General features: G+C 37.1%; 1 protein-coding gene across 1 annotated transcript in view; it reads left to right on the forward strand.

The window, feature by feature from the left end:
- FAT1 (FAT atypical cadherin 1) overlaps nt 1-23,301 on the forward strand; it is a 104,969-nt gene that overhangs the window by 36,072 nt on the left and 45,596 nt on the right. The window contains exons 4-6 of the mRNA XM_053459055.1: nt 11,190-11,251; nt 19,123-19,452; nt 19,713-19,923. Coding sequence (XP_053315030.1) covers nt 11,190-11,251; nt 19,123-19,452; nt 19,713-19,923 — 603 coding nt within the window. The remainder of the gene's footprint in view (nt 1-11,189; nt 11,252-19,122; nt 19,453-19,712; nt 19,924-23,301) is intronic.

Below are 23,301 nucleotides of genomic sequence, written 5' to 3' on the forward strand. Positions count from 1 at the left end.
TTTTTTATTAGAACAATTTCAGCATCCATAAAAGTCACTCTGTCATTTTCCCTTGATAGAGCTCCCATCATGTCGCAAGACTTGCTTTATTATGTACCTTGGATACTAAAAAAAAAAAATGTGGAGAATAGAGTTGGATTCTGTACAGCGAAGTAAATTACTTGTGTACGTTTTGCCACCCTTGCCTGCTTTTGTGAGAGTCGCAGTAGATGACAGGAGGTCTTTTCCTGCGGTGCTACAAACATTTAGTTGAAAGCGTACATGGTTCCCGACACTGAAAACATTCATTTTGGCTTATGCTCGTATTCTGCCACAATTAACCCCGGCTTAGGTTTCTATAGACACAACTTGTTCAGTGCTTGTGAAAAGGTATGCAAGATATTTAGGGCTTCACTTCCTCTTGAATAACACATAGTACCATCTGCTCATCTTTAAAACGGAGTCCTTTGTTGTGTCCTAACATGTTCTTACTGGTGCTTCACTCTTTCAGCCTCTCTTTTATCCCAGAAATTAGACATTTATTTATAGTCTTGTGGATTGACTACTGTCACTTTTGAAAATGACAATGAGCCAATCATAAACTCTAGCTAAATAATATATGTAATATCAATATATTTTGATTTATTCGATTTATTCGATTTAGGACGAGTTACAAGAAAATGCTCCATTGTTTCATTTTTTTTTTGTTTTTACTGTTCTTCCAATAAACCGCGTTTTCTGTTGTTAAAGAAATAACACCTGTTCTGCTTCTTTTTATCCTTTCATTTTAATTCCCTGAAGTTCTAGCAGTTGGTTTTGCTCTTTAATTGTTGTCCCTGATGTTCCTGAGTCATAAAGCGCAAAAGGAATTTCTGTCTGGGGAAAACAATGGAGTTGTCGAAAATCAATTTACCAATTGCAACTTAATTGGCCTGCAAATCCTGCCCTGTTCAAAATTCCAACTCTTGGTTCCTCTCTGTCTGTCACTGCCAGCTACAGGACCTGCAGGATTAAAGTTCTCAGACAGTTTGCACAATGATGAGTAGTCACTGTAAAACTCCATGTCAGAACTTATCTGCAGTGATTGCACTTTCTTTGTTTTAGCTGTTCGTATATGTGTATACAAGTGCGTTTTTATTTTACTCTTTTTTATGAGGCTTATCCTGTCCCCCCCCCCCCAAATGTGTACGTATTAAAAATGAAAATCACAAATGTCCAATATTGCCATTGTGGTTAAACGATATTATTCTGTTGAATGTAATTATAAATGTTGTTTTACTCTTTGCATTCAACCTGTTATTACGGGTCATAATTCTCTGTCCTTTTCAGAAGAGCTCCCTGGAGTATTACTCTACCTGACTAGTAGCATTACTAACAAGCTTCTGAATGCTATCATGGTTGTTTTATCAATTTATGTTCGGTTTCTTGGAGTAAAAATCACTGTCTACTCTCTTGGCACTGTAGGGGGAGGGGTGGACATTAACACTTAATTTAAGGGACTCTCCAGAGATGATAAACAAAAAAAAAAGATGTTTAAACAGAAAAAAAAGAAAAGATAATGATGCTTCATAGCCCAAAGGCTGCAGATTCTAAAATGACCACTGAACACGGGATTGTGTATGTATACTTCTTTGCTCGAGTGGCCCCAAGTGAATAATGAATGCCCTGCATACTCCACTGGCTTGAAAGGAAATGCCTCCTCCATCCACTTGGGGCCGCTGATGCACTGGAGTATATGTACACACTCCTTTATGATTTTTTTTTTTTAGATTTATTTGGAGATTTTTTTTTTCCATGAATGTAATCAATGATTCTGATTCTGAACTGCAAGCAACACGAGTTGGTTACTCTTTTCAGCTTTCACAGTTGTTGTCAAGTTGACTTTTTTTTTTCTTTTCTTTGCAAGTGTGAAAGTGCGCTAGCATTTGTGAATATATGAGTTTGCTGCTGCTTTTTCAGCCAAGTCTCAAGGACATATTAGCAAGTGGGCCTGCTCAAATTATTTAGAAAAGGACAAAAAAATGGAAATACTACATACCTAGAAATGCTTACAAAAAAAAAAAAACACAACAAAGTTTTGAAAAGTTGAAAAAGGCAGAATTGTTTTGGCTTTTGCTGAGAATAAATGTGTAAATAAGAAGACAACATTTTTTAACATAACATTTGCCAATAGCATCTCTTAGTCACACAAGAGAAATTTGCTCTTAGCATTGATTTCTGAACGGACTTTTCCTCAGGACATTGATTAGTTGTGGTTACGTTGCCAGAACTTGTGAATTTTTCATGTGCAAGAGTCATCCCTGATGATTTTCTTTTTATCTACAGTATAGAGTTGTGGGAATGTAATTTCTTAACCCCTTAAGGACAATAGGGGTTTTTACTCGTAGTATATTGCGGGACAATGTCTCTTTTAACGTTTTTCAGTGTTACTGTTTAGCTGTGATTTTCTTCTCTCTCATTTCATGCTCCCACACATATTATATATTGTTTTTTCCAGGACAAACAGGGCTTTCTTTAGATACCATTCATTTTATCATATCATCTAATTTACTATAAAAAAATGATAAAATATGGGGATTTTTTGTTAAAAAACGCCGCGATCGCGACGATGCAGCTATTTAACGGCAGCCCGTACATGTACGGGCATTGTCGTTAACACGTTGCACGGCAACCCCGTACATGTACGGGGATTGTCGTTAAGGGGTTAATTAAATGTTTTTTTAAGATGCCTTCTGTATATTAAGCAGTATTTTTTTATTATCATAGATGGATAGCTAGGACATTGGAAACCAAGTATAATGGCAGCCATACGTATATACTTTGTTTCATACTAATTACTATATTGCCCCTCTTTGATGATCTGTGATCCTTTATCTTCACTTCTCCCTTGATGTCCCCAGGGGTTCTAGCAAAACTTTGGCGGGGCTGAGTGTAACACGCAATGTTCTTGGTTGCCTATATGGTGGGATCAGGGCTTGTCTTAACTACTTACTATCAGTGCTGCTACTTGTTGGTATTCAAGCCAGAATCTGTTTGCGTGAGGATAGTCTCCTCTGAGATTGGAAAATATCACTTACAGATTTGCTCAATTCAAGTATTAGGGCACTAGTAGAATGAGTGCCAACTGGCCCTTTAAAACATAGAAAGCGTTAGTTCTGTGTGGTCTTGCAAATTCTGAAGTTTCTTGGCTTGTAAGCAGAAAAACTTGCTTCCAGTGGAACAAAAAAAGTAAATTATAACACAAAGAGAGTTGATCTACGAGCTAGGAAAGTTAAGGGTGGCTTTTTATTATAGTAATAATTATATTTAAAGCCTCTTCTATGTCGATGTCTTTTTTTGAGACTCACAGACAGTTCATGTTGTAAGAATAAAAATCCTGTCTAGAATATATTAATTTCTTCCATCTGGCATTTCCTGCACTGGGCTTCTAGAAGAGAAGCTTTTTACATGTTCATACATGCAGTGCATCATCTGAAATTTATGGAAAGGTTACTGGCCTCATGGCTCTGTGTTACAAAATGTCAAAGTGAACTCACAAGAAAATATGTTATTCCAGCTTTTAAAGTGAAGCTTATAGTCCTTTCTCTAAAGCTGCCCTGGTCCCGGTAAAACAGCAGGCCTTCAGCAAGTTTCAGAAAGATAGCTCCTTAGGAAAGACGTGTGTGTCACTCTAACGGGAAGAAAGATTATGGCGTTTTAGAAATGCGCAGAACAAAAGTATGGATTGTCCTAGGAATTGGCAGCGCCACAGAAGTGTAACGGCATAGCATTACGTTGCTCTGTGAAGTAAGTAAGCCCCTCTGTATTTTTGATGATGTATTCTGCCTAAAAACCCAGCTCGTTTCTATTTTGTAAGGAGAATATTTCACTTGGGATGCGTGGGCCGATACCTTCGTTGTTGCGATCGCGTAACCCTAAAGCACTTACTGGCATTTAAATTTATATAAATATATTATTATACAAAAAAATGTAAATGGAACTGGAATATTTTTGCATTTATTAGTTTTAGTCCTGTATGGACCACAGGAAAGTTTATACGGTTACTGAATAGTTTTTAGGCATGGAATCTTTAAAATGAAATATAAAGATATATAAAATTTTATATATATATATATATATATATATATATATATATATTCATTTTTTTATTTTTTTTCCTCACCTACAGCTTCAAGGTAGAGATATGAAATCCTTCTATATGTTGTACATGTTAACCAGATAGGATAATTTCATGTCCCTTTTCTGTGGATGGAATGTATTGGACGTTACAGTAAATGTGCTGTACATTGTAGCCCTTTTTAAATTGATGTCCTACAGGATACAATCATTTTTGCATCTTGAGTCTCTTCCCTTTTCATATTGACAGAGTGAGTTCCACTATGCGGATATTCGTAATCGGCAAAATTGCTTATAACGCCTGGCTTTTGGACTTAGTTTTTAAAAGCCTGGGCTGTCACAGGACCAAAAGCTCAATAGAGTCCCGCACAGCAAATTTTAGCCGCTCATTGCTCCCGAAGGGGTTAAATGTATGGACTACTGTAAAATCAATGCCCTCTATGCCAACCTGACTTAATCTCCAAACCCCAACACCCCCACCTTATTAAAAAGTAACAGCCTCTCTCTTCCATCAGGCTCTGACACTTCACTACACTCGTTCTGCTTCTGTTCCATTATCTTTTATGCTACCTTGAGCTGGACAAGTGAAGATTGGTTGTAAATTGTGATGTGCCTGGAAGCCTCCTTAAGAGAAATATAGTGCCTTGCATGGAGCTTTCATAGCCTCCTATATCTGTCCTTTATGGAATCACATCGTCTGTGAAGTCTGTTCTTAGTACAATATCCTGATGCCGTAGAAAACATTTGCGCCACTTTCAAGTTGCACAGTGTGCTGGCTTTTGTTGCGAGTAGGGTGACCACCTGGTCTCAAATTAAAGTGTTTTGTATGACAAAACTGTCTCGGTCTGTCCTCAAAAAACCCTTATATTACAAGGGAAGACCTGGCCAATTCAAATCTCTGATTCCATCCAAACATAAAACCAATTACAGGCTAAAGCTGTTTATTCTGGGACCAGGTTATATCCAGACATAATTGCATTCCTCATTACTATGTATTGGAAGTGCTGCACAGCCTGCCATGTAATCAAATATTTAGTAAATGAGAAACGGAAAATGGAAAGTGAAGTGTTTCATTGTAGTTGTTCTGGTTTCATGCAAGTTCTTATTGTAGTTATTTAATGGATCAGGTCTCAGATGTGTGGCTTACTAATATTGGCAAAGGTCAGTCGTACTGGTACACAAACACGCTTTATCGTAGCGCTTAATTAACATTGCAGAGACCGGCATCATTCATATGCAACATTCATATTCATGGGCATCAACCCAAATGCAACGTACTGTTACTCCCATCATCCACTGACGGTCATAGGCAGCTATTCTAACACAAGCCAAAGAGAGGATAACATCAGGAATTCTTAATTTTTTACATTTTTTACTTGAATCAATTCATACAAAAAAACATAAGTTATTTAATTAATATTTTCTATTGGTAAGTTCTTGAATTTCTTAAAACTTATTCAGATTGGCTTAACAAACATGACAAAACATATTCTTTTATATTCTAGCTATGGTGTTTATTTTCTTATCATTCCGGGGCTCTGATACATTCTTCCACTCCATTTGTCAGTTTCTCCTAAACACATTTTAGTTTTCTGACAATATGGGGAAAAACAAACACATTTTGGCTCCTTGCTGCAATATTCTGCTACTGCAGACTGGGACATGGCAGATTCAGTTGACTACAACTCCGGTCACACCTCCAGCTGGGAACGGGTTCATCATGTTGAGATTTAAAGCCCATGACTTTTTTTTTTTTTGTGGCAGAAAATACTTCCCTTGAGTTCTACTTAAAAGGAGGAAAAAGTCTGTTTTTTAGCTGCAGGTATAAAACAAATCAAAATGAAAGAATGGAGAAAGATTTAATGCAAATTGTCTGCAGATTATGTTGTCTTGTCTTACTCATTTTTATTTACTCGTTTATTTTAGGATGAGATTTAAGACTTTAATTCAGACTCTGTCTGCCTGCAGATCTATTGCCCTTTGAATGTAGGAGATAAAACGTTAGTATGTGGTCTAGTTTGTGACATACCAAAAACATAAAACTATCAGTCTGAGCTTTTGTTGGCAGCAGTAACCCTTTTCATGCAGATATCCTCACCAGAAAAACAATTAAATTATTTTTGTGGCCATTGACAAGAGCTTGAATCCTTCCTTGGGATATGTTTGTGTTTTAAGCTGCTTGTCATGCACGTTCACCCCACCCCAAGTGAATTCATATTGTCCGACTCAGGCTACATACCCACTATTTGCTAACTGTATTGTTAAAATGATTAATGCCCGTGGGGCCATCCATTCTCCCCCTTTTCTGTTCTCGAACATTAAACTTTTTTTCTCTTTTTTTTTTTTTTTTTTTTTTTTTTTTAGTGAAACAAAAAAAAAATGAAAATTCATCAGCTGAACGGAATAATTCATTTAAAGTAGGATAACCCTGAAGGGAAAACACAGTATTTTAGAATAGGACTAATGCTCTTGCTGTCCTTTTTAGTGAAAGGAAAATAATTAAAATGTAAATATTTTGCACGTAGCCTCCAGAAAGGGTGTTCCTCAAAACTGAGTAACCAAATGTAGAAGCTTTATTTAATTGGTGGGATAGAATTTGAGGCTTGAAATGAACCCGTCAGGCCCATTTTTTTATAATAAAAAGACTCTGACGTTAAGTCCTAGGTGTTAGGATTTGTGATAGCTTTATGCCAATACCATGTGTGTTTAACCGCTTTGCTCCTCTTAGGACATACAGGTAGGTCCTTAAAAGCTGTGTCGTGATGCCCATTAGGACATAACGCATGACTTTGCTGCAGAGGCAGGGGCATCTCCTTGCCGCTACACAGGAGATTGGGCTGTCTTTTGATCTTGTGTAACATCGCGTGGCGCTAGCGCCAGTACAACATTATACAAGGAATACCCAATCACGGGCATTCCTTTCCTGTGGTTATCAATGATGATGCGCACTGGAAGTTCACTCAAGGACAGGAGAGACTCGGCAGGGTCTTTGTGGACCCTGCTGGGATTTATGATTGCTTCCCTACTGGATGATCAGCACAGGCAGATGGAGAGGAGAGGGCCAAACGAAGGAAAAATGAGGAAAATAAAGAAATATAACTAATATAAAGAAATGTATAATGTGTGTGGGTTCATCAAACATGGAAAAGGGGAATCTTAGCTTAACAAACGTAGTAAAAATGACAAATTAAAACCCTTTAGTTCTTAGGTTATGAAAAACCCCTGGCGCTGAAGGGGTAAAATTCCCAATTCCCTCGTTGTTTCAATCTCTACCCCTTATATTGGAATGATGTCATATTTATCTACCATCCTATCAGGAAAGTACAACTTTCTTATATCACAGCCTCTGACCCCCTAGTTTTAGATTACTGTAATGTCCTCTTGTTCTAACATTTCTCCTCTGAAATAAACTCCCCGCCTATACTTTGTTAAAGTACTTTAATGGGAATTTATCCGTTTATATGGTTTACTTAATATGTAGCCCAAAACAATGCAGATGGCCCTTCTTCAACAACTACCTGTTTATCGTTCTGTGGGATTAATCAGACAACTCTCTGCTGATTAATGATGTGAACGGATGCCGCTTAACATTCTGCAATATAACTGTGCAATATAATGTGGAAAATCAGGATTATAAACTATCACCTAATGTCGTCCATAGAACATTGTGCTACAAATAAACTTACTATTAGAAAAGAATGATCAGACTTGATCAAAACCCACAACAAATAATGCAAACAAGGGCATTACCTTGTGCTTTGTCTGTTTTATTTCAGTGATTTAAAGCGCTACATAACCACTCCTATATAAATAATTGTAAAAGTAAAAAACAACTCCCAAAAAGATATAGTATCACTTTTTCCTTTTGTGCGGGTAAGCATCATGCCATATAATAAGGAATAATGTTACCATAGCTGTATCCATAAAATGTGTCAAACCAATGTCATCCAAATACAGATTTGAAGGAAAGATCCTAAAGTAACCATGCATTGGTTAAAGAGGAAGCTTTTATGGAAAATATATATTATATTGCTGCACTATTGTCAGTTACTCTGGACGGTGTATTTTTGTGTGACAAAAGCCTGGTTTTACCTAATTTTGTTCCAATAAACTTTTTTATCTGCATACCAAGAAGCTGCCACTGTCGACAATGACTGAGATATTTTAAGTGCTGTTCCCTGCTCTGCCACCACACTGAGCTGATTCTTTATGGCAATGCTAATAAAGTCCATTCCTCCATAGACTTTAATCAGTCAGGCTCAGGCTTAAGCCATTTTGTTGTTTACTTTAAGATATAAGAACAACACATGAAATATGCAACTGTCTGAAAACATATTCTCCAAAAACTAGAACTGCTTATAAATAATGGAAATGGCACAATATGAAAGCCTACATTTCTCTGATACTAATAATAAAAAAAAATGTAAGAATTCACCTTTAGGACTGGAAAAACAAAACACTTTTTAGAATATAATCCTTTTATTGTGTAATATGTTGTACTAGTAAAATATTCATTGTCTCTTTATCAAGGCATTAAGAACTCCTTCTGTGACAGCTAGGTAGTAATTGGTAAATAGTGATCTTTATTAAAACTGGCTGATACTTGGAAGGAAAATTCCCACTTGGTATTCTGTATTGGATTTGTAGTAAAAAAATAAACCACTGTATTACGTAGCATATGTCGTTTTTAACAGTCTTTCTAATATTGTTGTAAATGCAGATACTTCTCATGAAAGTAAAGCAAATACTTGTGCTATAAATAACATTACCATTGAATATAATGGAACCAGCGACTCAAATCATATTCCACTGTCCTTTTTTGATAGATATATGAGCATTATCATGAGAACCATTCTTTGTTGGCCGCAGTCTGCTTAAGTCAAAAGGTTCATTGGCTTAAGCTAAATAGCCAGTGTATATGCGCACACAAATACGCTACCAAGAGCCCCAAGGTTGCGTTGACCCAACAAATAGTCTCATGTCCTAGTGCTCAATGGTTGGATGTTTCAAATATAGAGACCTTAGGCAGCATTACACGTGCAATGCCAAAATCAGGGTCAGAACATTGAAATATTATGCAAAGGCATACAAAATAAATGTAATACTGAATTCAATTAAATAGCAAAAAGAAAAATGACTGTTCCCTTATCTACAGGAGTATAAATAATTTGCAGGCAAACATGCTAAAGTACTTTCTCCTGCCTACTGAAAAAAGACTTAGCGACCATGTAAACCAAGAAATATTGTGCAATATTGCAGATATTTTCTACCTGTGTTTTCCGGTGTTTATATGAAATAAATGCCACCGACGGGAAGGATGGGCAAAAGTGCAAATAAAATAAGAATAAAAAAAACATACCCCCACCCCTCGATGCAGTCATAAAACTTAATCAAATGGAAATTCACTTTTGCAGGAACTTTCCATTAAAAAATTGCAGTACATTTGTCAAGATTAATATAAAATGAAAACTTGATCTACCCCAGCCATCCCTGGTGATCAATTAATTTCCAGTGAACATAATACAACTATTTGTTTTGAATGACAAGATACATTGTAGTCGTAAAAAGCCTAAAGCGTTTATATAGTCGTCAATGCTTTGCATGATGAACAGCTTTGTCCCCTCTGTTGTGAAGGATGGCGTAGCAGTATGTTTAGTTTATTGCAGAGTCAAGGTATAAGTAGAGATAATATTGGTAAATGGTTGGGTGTTCCTAAGTGACTTTTTCACCATTAGGTGCATCGTCGTTTTTATGCACACTAGCCCGGGCAAATGCCTAGTGGGCTGGTACCCTTTGTGCCTTCTGGTTACTAAAGGGCCATTCTCTAATAGTCTAGCCGAGTGATGTTAGATAGTAGTGTGCAGCCATGTGTATTCAGTAGGCTTTCGCTGCTGGTCTTAAAGTGCCAAGGCAGATTTCTTTTATCTCCATTGAATCCATTCAAAGTGTTTTATCCACGGTGTTACTTCACTATTCGGTAGGTATTTAACTCTGATACAATTATCTTAATATCACTCTATTTATTATATTTTATGTATATAGCGTCAACAATTTATGTAGCACTTCTTACGATACATACGTTCCGAGGGTATGACAAAGCTAGAACCTACAGACTAAGACAAACCCATACATTATTTAAAGAGAGCCCTGCTCGCAGGCTTAAAAAGGCCTCAGATTGCCTGTTTTATGATCACATGTAGTTTGATTCTGTTTTATTACAATTTAAAGAATTCCGTGCTACTGTAATACATCATTCTGTTGGTGTAAAGGGTAGCAGCATGTAGTGACACGAGAATAATGATTAGATTTTAGTACTCATAACGTTATTTGGTTATCGCTCTTATTTGTGGGCTGGTCCATAGACATATCGTTGTGTTTCTATTGAATTTACGGCTTAGTAAATGCTTTCGAGCTAAGGCAGTTTCTTGCATGAGGCCGTTTTTCATTGCCAGGTGATGTTTAGTGCAGCGATGTCCCCCTGCCAAGCATTGAAACATCAAATTGTTTACAAGGGGTGCCAGTAGGGTCCACTTATTCAGATACTGATTATAGTGTGGGCAGGCAGAGGAATTAAAAGGCCCTGTGGGTCTCTGTTTAACACTTATTACCGGGCTTCTCACTTGCTCCGACTGATCTCATCTCCTGCCAAGTCTGCTTCATTGGCAGTGTCAGGTGGCTGATTAAGTCCCTATGGAGTAAGCATCCATGCTGCCATCCCGACAGCTATGTTTTTTTGTGAATTAACATTTTGTTTAAAAGAAGTGCCTGGGATTAAATCTTTACCTGCTTTTAGAACACAGCGGTCAAACTAATTTTCACTGAAACAACCCCTGGAGGTGAACTTCATGGTTTTGCGTCATTTTGTTCAAACTGTGTGCATACAGTTTCTGTGTCAAGACGCATAATAAATTGTAAACCTCCAGTTGGTTGTTTAAGTGGTGTTTAAAATAATTCTTTGTGACATTCAGTTTAAAGTCCTACAATATACTTAACTTTTATTGACTTTGGATAGATAAACACAATTGATTTTTCTATTGTGAATCTAATGAAAAAATGAGTATGCTCCTATACAAATATATTTTTTGTTGTTGTAGGTTTGGTCACCACTACATCAAGAAAGCTAGACCGAGAACAGCAAGCAGAGCATATACTCGAGGTATGTAATTTGTATATTATGAGTTATATTGATTTCCTGCTGCTATTGGAAGATATTTTTGTGACTTCCACAATTTAGTATTCTAGAAGCGTTTACCTAACAAATATAAATCTGACATAGATGAATCTTAACATATAATTGTTTATTTGTTGCTGTGATTTGTTAGTACAAACCTTAGTGTATAAAATAAATGTTACACGTTTTCTTCTAAATGTGTTCATTACGTAATCAGTAGGTCACAAGGTCAGACATCGTCTGCTATATGGTACAGGAAAAGCATCTGTAGGCAAATACGTGTTACTTAGAATGCATACATACTGCAAAGTTATAGTTTGTAAATCCAATGAGAAATTAGATCATTTTGGATACAAAAAGGATCCCCTCCCCTTTTAAAGGCACAGTTGGAAGTCACTTTAACGTGGGTTTCTTGCTTTTATCTGGGCTGGAAACCTAAGTTACTATGTTACGACATGTAAAGCTGCAAGCCAGAGATAGGAACTATGTATTCCTATAAATTAACAAAATAAAAGTCATCATTCAGGATATATGATCAAATGTTTCAGTGACATTGGTCAAATGAAATTATACACATTGTTAAAGTGCTATGTTTAACCCCTTTATGAACATTTTTGGGTGATTTTTTTCGATGTGTCACGTTAAAATCACTTTTTTGTATAGTCTGTAATTTATTTTGAATAATAAAAAAAAACAGTTCAAAAACGCTAGCTCCTGCTGAGAGGGTAGACGTCTGTTGGCATGGAAGAGGTCGGCTAACGCTTGTTTTGAGGACATAATGGTACGCCCTAAAGGTCACGAAGGAGTTAAATACCTAAGCTATCCACATACCAGTTAGATTAACGTAATCTACTTCTTCACCTTTTCTTTCTGTAAATCTAAATTATGCAATTTACTACTTGTTATATCTTTTTTACCTATTGTACAGCACTGCAGAATATCACGCCACTATATTAATATATCAATAATCAAATTAATCATAACTTATATCATTTTTTATAAAAAAAAACCACAGGGCAGTACTCTGGAAGAAAGCCTAAAGGTGCTAAAAAGATGTTTCTCCATGATGTAAATCTCAGGGCAGTGTTTAGTGAATTTTATGAGTTTAGCTCAGTTGAGCAAGGTGTGGCTCAGCACATTTCTCTGTTCATTTCAGTGCATTCTGATACAATGTAAATAGCTTTCACAAGACCAAACTTGAGCAGAAGACTCTTAGTTCTTTTCAGTCCATACCCTTTCTATTCCGGCAGACGCATATAAATGACAAGGTTGTACCTATTGAATACCGTCTCAAATTCTAATACGATCAACATCTGTAAAACATGGAAGGGGGAAGGTTCATTTCATCCTTGAAGTTTAGTTACAGATTTCAATTATACAACAGATTCTAGATTTCATATTCAGGCTGAAAATCACTTCTAGATGTCCCACTTGAGGGTTAATGAGCTGAGACAGAGTTTCTTTGCTCGGCAAATCCTATTTTTTTCATTACCTTTTTATTTTATTCCAGCCTCCAAGCTGGTCTCTGTTGCACGTTTATGTTTATTACCAGCTCAATGATATAGCAAAGACACCATAAAGGACTGTTATACAGTGTAATACAAGCTTTAAAGGTTTTAATGGCCCTGTTCCTATTTGTCGGTTTAATGGAGGTAAGCATGAAAACAGTTTGGGAAGAAACCCAGAAACATAGTGGTATTTAGCTCAGTGTCTCTTCCGCCAAGTGTTGGATGCATCTGGCAAATTAATTTAACGTTGAAATGTTGACCAGATGGGTTAGTGGGTTTTTGCCTTGTTTACAAGGAAATCTGATCCTTCTGTGGATTATGGTTTTGGAGATATTTACTCCAATTTCACAAAGTATTTTCTTTGTGCAATCTAAATTCAGTTTCCTTTTCCCGTGAGCTTCTTTTGTATGTTACGTCGGAAATAGCTTATCTTTTTATTTACCCATGTTTGTCTACTGTGGCCTGATATTTCCGAGAAAAGAAAGAAATCAAGCATTCATATAAATAAAGATTTAAGGATTATTGAGTTTTATTGAAACCACTTCTCACACAATATGTTTCTTAGTGTGAGTCATTTTCTAAAAGAAGTTAATAATTGATTTTTATTTTTTTTTAACAATAAAAACGTTTTTTTTTTATGTTTAATTATATTCATCGCATTTGGTTTTGCTTCATGTTTATGCATTGAGTCATTGCAACCAGTAGCAATACCACTTAGAAATCTGAATATACTGTAATGTACAATTACTGTAATTAGTTCTACTTTACAATAGTTAAATTAGCAAGACTTACAGAAAATAGATTCCTCTGAACTTCTTAATATAAAATATATTAATAAATACATGCAAAATTAAAACCTTGTATAAATCTCTACAGGTTTGAATATAACAAAAAGGCCTCCTCTCGATTGCCTACCTTTGTTGTCTCAGGAGAGGGGTTTCCTGGTGGGAGGCAGATGTTAGTTACCCATTGATAGGAAGAATAATATGACCTTGGTAGTAGTAGCTAACAGACCATTGTGTACCTGTGCAACATGAGAACTTGGTAGTGGTAGCTAACAGAGCAGCATGTACCTGCACAGAACTAGAACTTTAGTTTCCAATAGCAGGGGTGATAAAGATTAGCCGCAATTACCCCAGTCTGTAATTCCTATAGTGTTCTGACTGGCTGTATATTATGGGAGCTGCAAACTTTAAGACCTCCCCCCAAGAGTCATAGCAAATGTAGTCTCTACTGCTAGAGTATTAACTTAATTCTAGCTGCAATACAGTTTTGAAAAAAAAGTACCTTGTGTCTGCAGTATACAAACTGTCTCCCAGGCAGGTACTCTGTGTCTGTGAAGGGGATGAGATCAGTAAGAGCAATGGTGTCCAACCTGCGGCCCCCCAGCTGCTGCAGGACTATATATCCCATACTCCTCTACCAGCCCCTTAGCTGAAAGAGCATTATGGGAGATGTAGTCCTGCAGTAGATGGAGGGCCGCAGGTTGGACACCCCTGAGTTAGAAGGAGTGGAACACATCTAACCAAACCACTCTGACAGCAAGGGGTTTACAGAATTAAATAAAACCTTTTTTTCCTGCACTTCCCTGGCTTCTGCTTTCTGTCTAGCTACCCTACTCTGAACAGCCTTCTGTTTCTCCCTCCCCTGCTCTAGTGGGCTGTCACAGTTATCTATGGGATAACCTGACACATAGGGTCTGGGTGTGAGCTGGCTAACGATACCAGCCCTTTGGTTACTTAACCCTGAACACTCCACAAATAACACACCGTCACCACCAAGTTAGGTTTTAAGCTGCCTACAGTTTATGGATGGTTCGGTAACGCCCAGTACCACATTGAAGGGGTACAAAAATGTATAAAATACACTTTAAGTATTAAGTGAAAAAATTCAGTAACATTGTTTATTCCGTCTTTATTGGAAGGTAGAGTTTGGTTACAGCACGAAAATAATCTGAACAAAGGTGATGACAATTTAGACACATAGTGTATGACACAGTTTGTAAAAATAAAACAAGGAGAAACACAGAAAAACATAATTATACAAACCCATATAGGTCATCTGCGGGAACCTCAATGTCCTTGTTGAGTTTGAGAGTTTTCAGTGATGTTACAAATCCATAGAAAGTTCCAGGAGAGGTTCTCTGATTTTCTAAAACACAATCATTTTTATCTGAGCCCCTCCAGTGTCACAGAGAGACGCCCCAGGCCTAGACCTTAGTATCAGAAATATATCAACTACATTTTATCATACATCTTTTAAGGTTGACAGATCCTATTGTGTCGTCTAGATGACTCAAACTTAGCATAGACCATTACCCTAAATTCCGTATCATAAGGGAGTTACCACTATTGATCACTGAGGCTGAACCTGAATGCATTTATGGCAGAGCTCTGGTTTGTACAAGTTGTCTTCCAGTTTGTGTGGCTTAAGAGGACAAGCCGTTGGCTGTAAAACACATCTGGCTAGGTTAATCCTTCCGATGCCAAACCCCTGCATTAGTCCGACACAGGCTCTGCATGACATGGGCCTCTGAATTTCCAGAGGGCAAGTGGGCCTCTTGCCCCCTCAGGTGCCCATGTCCTTATTCCATGGCGCATCACAGGTCTCCAAGTCTGAAAACACTTTTCATGGCCAACTCGTTGGCTAATGTGCTCATTTCCATTGTAGATGTTTTCTTCCATATTTTGTTGCAAATGAACAAGCATTACAAGTCCAATTCCAATCTTCTTTCATGTTCACAATCAATATGGTGCAAATGCCTGGTGGGCTGTAGAGAGCATGTAATAATAACTTGTGGGATAAAATTCTTTAAATGCCTGGACCTATTTTTGTTCCCGTCCGGCTCTGAATATAGGTTTCTCTTCCCACCACAGTAGCAATGCAACGTCTTCTTGAGTGTTCCTTGTGATGCTTACTAAAGGTCAAACCGTCTATTATCCTCTCTGTAATTTAGAATGCCTCACATTCTGGCAATTTCCAAAACTTGGCTTTATTTCCTCAGATGGACATTTCTGAGGCTGCATTTTGGCCCTAACTGCAGCTTAGGGGACAGACAGCATGATAGAGATGGGATAATACTCGCTGTAATGTTCTGTTCTCTGCCCCACCCTCTGGTTTTCTTGACTCTGTCTTCTTTTTTGAGCCTGTCACTTTCTATTCTCCACTAAATTGAAGGGCGTAGCTTGTTTAAAACCGCTTTTGCTTTCTCGTGGCCGTAAGCTCTTCCGTTCTTTCTGCCTTGTTTGTCTAACGTGCACGATTACCAGTCATTGCTAAGTAATGCCTGGCCGTTGCATGACATCACTGGCTTAAAAAAAAAAAGAATAAAAGAACATTCTGTACAAGCGTCCCGAAGCTGTCTAGGGTGGAAGAATAACATTACATAAATCACAAAAATTAAATGTTTGCTCTTTAAGTTATGTCAATGGAAATTAATTAATCTATACAGATGTAAAATACATGTATGTATGGACGCTACAGTGCACGGCTTGATTAGACAGAAAAAAAGAGTAATAGAAGTGAAACTTATTCCAGGACTTATTCCAGTCATACCATATTTTGTTTTAATTCGGGAATGTAATGTTAGGAAAATAAAATAGACACATTTTCCCATCTGTATAATTGCATTTTGTTGAAGACAATAGATTCTGGAAGAAACTGTCACCTGGAATTCTAACACATGGAAATACACTGGAAGCTCTTGCTGTCCATCTCCTTTGCTTTTGAGAAACATAACAGAAGCTTTCTGAAACAGACAGAGATAGGGAATAGCTAAGGCACAATGCTAGCAAGGGCCAAAAATGCAAATGCATGTAAGAAAGCTGAAGATCCTCGCAGAAAGACACAAGAGTAGGGCACACTTGGCACCTGAACCTTTATAACTGAGAACCTGAACTCTGGATGTCAGAAATAAATATGACAGAAATAAATATTTGTGATGGCATGCAGAAGGAATCATTAAAAACCTATATTATCTTTTATTTATATAGTGAACGACATTTTTTGGCAGCACTTCTTCCAATACATTCATTCAAAGGGTATAACAAAACTAGAATTGACAAAGGTGACAAGATGAATCGTTGCATAGGGCCCTGCTCACAAGCTGTATGCTTTCTGAAAATTACAAATATATCATTTAAACTGCTATAAATGTATGTCCACAGTATGTATTTTTATTTGAGGTGGTGCATCACGTTAAATAGATGTTTTAAGTACATTGTTTATAGTTGTTGAGTGTCTAATCTGACAATTACGTGTATGCTTTAAAAAAATGTTCTAGCCGACGTGGAGTTAATTCTTGCTAAAGTCCATTAATCTGTTAATTTTGCTGGAGTAATTAAGTGTCATCGCTGGGGCAGACACAGGGAGTAGGGATAATTGAGTGAGGTTTAAGTGTATGAAGTATATTTCCCTTTTTTGAAAGAGTTCAACGTAATCAGCAGAAGTTGTAATAATAACCGGATTAGAAAAGAATGCGAGCGCGAATTAAACAGGCACAGAATTGCCAGCCTTGAAATAATATATGAACAGATGTACATCACAGTTTTTCTGAGGAACCCTGGGTCATAAAGTTTGGCGTTTATTGAGCCAGAACACTGATTTTGACTCCTTTACCCATTCCTTGGAGTTTAGGAACAGAGACTGAGGTCTGGAATGTTAATTGACATCCTGGATGTCTGAATAGGATAGTCCCGGAACACCAATTCAAATTCCATGTAATCAGGGATTTGTGTTACATTTACCTGGATTACAAGAGGTAAACCACAATATTCCGAACATGTGAAAGATTTCCTTTACTTCATAAATGAAAATGATCGTGAAGTTTTTTGCTAGAGCTTAATTACATGAATGTGTTCCCTGCCTCTGTGGTGTACTATAATTTGTTAAAATATAGTTATTCACCAAACATTACACGTGTTCTTACTTTTAATTATAAACACAGCTTGGCGTTGAGTAGTATATAGTGGTGTAGTGTATGTTGCATGTATATGCAAACTATTATTTTCCCAAATCCCATGTTTTTCATGTTTAACTTAAACAGTGTAGGAAATTGCTCATCTAATTGACCTCTTAAAGGTGAATGTTGGTCATCATCAAACTTGAGTTGAAAGCCCTGCTTGTTTAACATCCGATGTCATATGAAGAATTGCAGCAAGAAAATGAGCAGAGTGCACATGTTTGTGAGCCCCTTAAACAACACTATTGTCTTACATAAAATGAAACACATTAACTGTAGCCTTCCATCCAGTCTCCTTCATCATCTCCACTGCCAAGTGAGAAGGTTGCAGGACAGATCGTGTGGGTTTCATATGACAGTGAGGAAATACTTAAAATGTTATATTGACTCCCTTTTCCATGAAAATCATATCACACAGGGTTGTTGTTGTTGTTAAACTGACTTCATGTCATACAGACAGAGGAAAGCTATAGAGGGATCTATAAGTCAAATCACGGATGTGATGATGTTGAATAGGAGGGCAGGGTTCTTATACGCCATGATTGCAGTGCAGTTTTTTTGTTTACTATTATCATTTTATTATTGTTGTATTATTATTATTTCAATGTGTTTTTAGAAGTGCCAACTTTGAAAATTCTAATTTTCAAATACTGTGATATAAAATAGATGAATGCTATTTACTATGGGCTCTGGCTGGCCATATAGCTCAGAGAAATGTGACCATCTCAGCTGGTATATACCTCCTATATACAATAAGTCGGTGAGAAAACAATTCACTAAAATACACCTCTTGCTTATTTACAGAAAGGCATATATCTTGGATATGATTTGCTGTAAACATTGCTTGCTACTTCTTTCAATTGTAAAACTTATAGTGGCAATATTATTTAATGATGTGCCATCAGCTGACAAATGCCGTTAAACGATAGAGGCGTGGATCTCTTCTTTATGTCCCTACGTCGCGCCTTTCCTACGGTACATTGATGGCAGGATGCTTTTACAGGAATGACATGTGATTGGCAGAACGTGAATAGCTAATAGTAACATACATATGCATTTGTGTTCTGATGTCATACAGTTGAATTTCAAGAGACTGAGTTTCATTCAGCAAATAACATTGTTACATTTCCTTGCAGAAATATGAGAAATACATAGTGATGACACTTTGAACATAAAACCGTGTAAATGTTTTATATAGAATATAAAAGATTGATATGCTTTTCTGAAATTCATATTATTTGTAGTACTGTAATATTATCTTTCCAAGTTGTATTATGTGTTAAATGGTAGAAGCATCTTATGGTGCTACTTTGACAGTTGAGCCCTGGATTTGGTGGCAAATATCACTTACATTGAAATAATGCTATGATTTTCCTTTTTTTGCACAGGTGACTATAACCGATAACGGATATCCTCCAAAATCAGCGGTTACTAGAGTTATTGTGAAGGTGCTAGATGAGAATGAGCACAAACCCTTGTTTATGCAAAAAGTCTACAAGATTAGACTTCCAGAGCTTGAAAAGCCCGAAAAAGAGAAGAATGCCAAAAAGGAGACAATCTACAGAGTGATTGCTGTAGATAAGGATGCTGGGCCCAATGCAGAAATATCATACAGCATTGAGGATGGAAACGATGAGGGGAAATTTTTCATCGACCCCAAAACAGGATCTGTCTCCTCCAAGAAATTTTCTGCGGCAGGAGAATATGATATTCTGACGGTGAGTTGAACTCAGCCTTTGTCTAATTCGGAGAGCATATAGATATTACAAATGAATGTTTATGAATGAAATCAAAAAGGACTCATTTTGAACTTTGCTATTTAATCAGTTGATAAATATAAACACATACATCTAAAACAAAATCTTTTCAGTTTTTCAGATTAAAGGAGCACCGAGACTCCTCCTAACCATTAATCTAGTGTATCTGTTTTTTGAAGCATCTACTGATATGTTTTTTTTATGATATTCCATGCTTGTAGATTAAAGCTGTTGATAACGGAAGACCTCAGAAATCATCAAGTGTTCGATTACATATAGAATGGATTGCAAAACCAACACCGTTAATAGAACCATTATCCTTTGAGGAACCATTTTTCACCTTTACTGTAATGGAAAGTGATCCTGTTGCTCATATGATTGGCGTGATAACGGCAGAACCAGCGGGCTCACCATTGTGGTTTGACATTATCGGTAAGCACGTAAAATTATTTTTCAGGCGCATGGAGGCTGCACTCAATCTGCCGGGCAATTTGAGAAACACAATAGTAAAGCATTGTTACTGAATTTAGAAAAGACTTTTCAGAATGATGATTAGTATGTAGCTGTCCTCCTTTTGTTGCTTTGTTACACAGTAGCTATTTAAGACTTTATTTAAGATTTCCTGTGCCTTTAACTACTAATTTTACTGTCAAATGCTTCTGCATTTATGGAATTCACAGAAATACTGTTGTAAAAATGATTTTCTTCTAAGATTTTTTTTAGAAAATTGGAATGAAAGATGAATGTACAAGCATAGCCCGACTGGGAAGAAAACCCAGCTCTGGAAATAATTGAAAACCGGCCCCATATTTCATGGTGCCATTTTTGGGTGCAGTGCACATGGCAGGTTCTGGCCCCAATATTTTTTGTTCAGAACAGGGACAAACCTTGCGTTTTTAAAGTATATTTGAAAAAATACATTAGTCTTAAATAAAATACGTATGAAAACGCAATCACTATTCCTAAGATCACAGTGTCCCATGACATAATGTAATGGGCTGGGACCAACTGAGAGAGCACTGGTAGAGTTCATATAATGCAGAAAAACATTAGTATGGAATTAACATTTTTTTAAACTAAGATGGCAAGTAAACTTGTAGCTCCCCTAAAAACTTTGGAGCCAAAAGTGTAAGGGGATGATGAGGGAGGGGACGTGTGTAAGCTGCATGAATTATCAGGGAGAGAGTGTGTATGTAAATATTGTATGTTTAGGTGTATGGTGTTGGAGGGGCTGTGTGTATGTATGTATGTATGTATGTATGCGTATGTTGATGTTAAGATTATTTACTGTTTTAGCGCCATCATACCCTGTGGCACTGTAGAATGGACAGACAGCACAACAAGTAGTAGATAACATAACAATTTGACTAACCGAAACAACAGGTGGGGAGGGCCCTGCTCAAACGATCTTACAATGTAGAGAGAGGGTATGTATGTGTAAGTGTATGGTGCTAAAGTGGCTATATGTGTGTGTGTAATTGTATGTCTAAGTTGTTAGTGTGTATGCATGTATGTGTAAAGATTGTAAACTTTCATCTCTGGCTATTGCACACTGTGCAAGCAGCCTTGCTTTTAGGGCAGGGTCACGTCTGCCAGTCAGCGCTGTGCCAGATATGGCGTCAGAATCTATTTTGCGCCGGCAGCTACATTGGCAGCCACAGCCACATGTATTGTTAGATGGCCGGCCTCAAGACCGGCACCAGTGGTCCAGTCCAGCCATGTTTACAAGATTGTATTGATAAAACACGTCTATCCACCTCCATGGACCCAGATACTTATTTACATTTTGTTGTTTTAAACACATAATATTTAAAACGTGTAAATTGGCACTGCTGAAGTTGTGCAGCATTCAGAAGGAAATACTTGTTTTGTGAGGATTTAATAACAACATAAAGCCTTGGGTATAGTACCACTTGGGGATCAATAGTCTTAATAAAGACAATATCATAAACAGATAAAAACACACATGGCCATGAAAAAAAGGAAAAAAAAAACATTACTAAAGGAATATTTATTTTAAAGGCCAGGCTGGTGTTGTAATGCGTGCTCTGTGACCTCTTCATTGTATTTCTATTTGATACTTAGCATTTAGTATGTTTCACCCATAACCTCCAGGTTTGTGTTGATATAAGTATTATTTAGAATGTAGCCCATTAGAGAGGTTCTACATAGTTCAATAATGTGCCTTGTGAAATGAATGCCTGCAAGCCATCGAAGCATGAGTGGTTTCTTTGTGGATCAGATTACATAAGGAGCTGCCATGCATTACAACCTGGCAGTGTTCAGGAACCTGGAAAGGCAGCCAGGAAATTATCATCTTAAACGAGAAGAAAGTGCGTATCTTTAAAATTCTAATTTTATAAAGCTTATCATCCTGTAAACTTGATGTCCATATTGAGTTTTCTGGCAGGCAGTAGATGCAATTGGAAGTCAAGGCAAACGGTAGAAACCACTTAGAGTCCGATCAGCTCGGTGGTGAAATATATTAGGAGCATTGGTATACCCAGATGGGATTGGCTCATATGAAGATTCACTCTTGCAAAATAACAATGAAGTTAGCCGATATTCTATTTTTGATCTTTGAGGTTTATTCATTAAATTAATAGTTTGAAGGTAAGTTAAAAGTCTCATCTCGTTTAACTGTATTTAAAACGATCTTTCCTCCAGCAAGTCACAAAAGAAATTCTTTTTATCACGCTGTTCGGGAAGAATTATATAAAATTTCTTAATCCAGTCCTTATGCAAGATTCACGTGGTCCAGCCAACAGATCTGTGAATCTTTAAGATTTGTGTGTCATCCCCAGAGATGATGGGCATCTCTGGTGAATGCCCTAGACTTTATTAAACATAGGATGTAATAAGATGATGGCATTATTGAATAAGGAAGCCAGAAGAATGCACTCTAAAAACAGGGATTCTAGAGCACTGAAGCATTTCCAATGAATAACCGTGACATTTGATTTTGCTATGCAGGTAGACTTCGGGACACGGCACTATACTCAACAGAGAAAGGAATTTTATGATTCTCTTCATGGAAATTACTTTTGGACAGAAGCCCTCATAATAGCAGTCTATAATACGCTACCACATGTCAGTGTTCTGTCGTATTTTTTAATCCCATTTCGGCAGGCGATCTAATAAGAGGCAAAGTTAAGAGCTACCTTTGGCAGTGGTATGATAGTACAGCCGGTAGGAGCATTATAACTGAACGTAGTCCCAGCCTAGGGCTACGTGTGCACAAATAAAACTCCTTCAAGGTTGCACTCGTCTGTTTGCTAATTTGGAAGCTGGGAGTTTATGGCATTGAAGCTTTTATGCAAATTCACAGCGAGCACTGAATAAAGTCCTTCTTAATGTTGCCTACACAACATTTAGCACCATTTAATGAACTTATTAATTACAACTACTTATATTATGTGCTTATAGTTCTTCAGTGTGTGTAGTCATTTTATATATAATAAGATTAATAGCAAATTATTCTTTTGCCTCAATGAAGCAGGGTTGGGAAAGGGAAAAGGCAGCATAACGAGCATAAGGAACAAGTCTCCTACTTCCTACCTACTTCATCCCTATAAAGACTGTCTGAGGCTAGGTTTCCACTTGCTTTTTTTTTTTTTTTGCAATAAACGCCCATAAAAACGCCAATTCAGCCACACTGCGTTTTTTTAATGAAAAAAGCTGCAGCCAGATGTTAGCTGTTCTTCAATCGGAAATCGCACAATGCCATATCCACTTGGCGTTTTTCTGTTTGGCGTTTTTTCAGTCCTCTTTGGCGTTTTTCTGCTTTTTTGGGCTCTGTGGCAGTTTTTC

Source organism: Spea bombifrons, chromosome 1 (assembly GCF_027358695.1).
Source record: "Spea bombifrons isolate aSpeBom1 chromosome 1, aSpeBom1.2.pri, whole genome shotgun sequence".
Classification (NCBI taxonomy): domain Eukaryota; kingdom Metazoa; phylum Chordata; class Amphibia; order Anura; family Pelobatidae; genus Spea; species Spea bombifrons.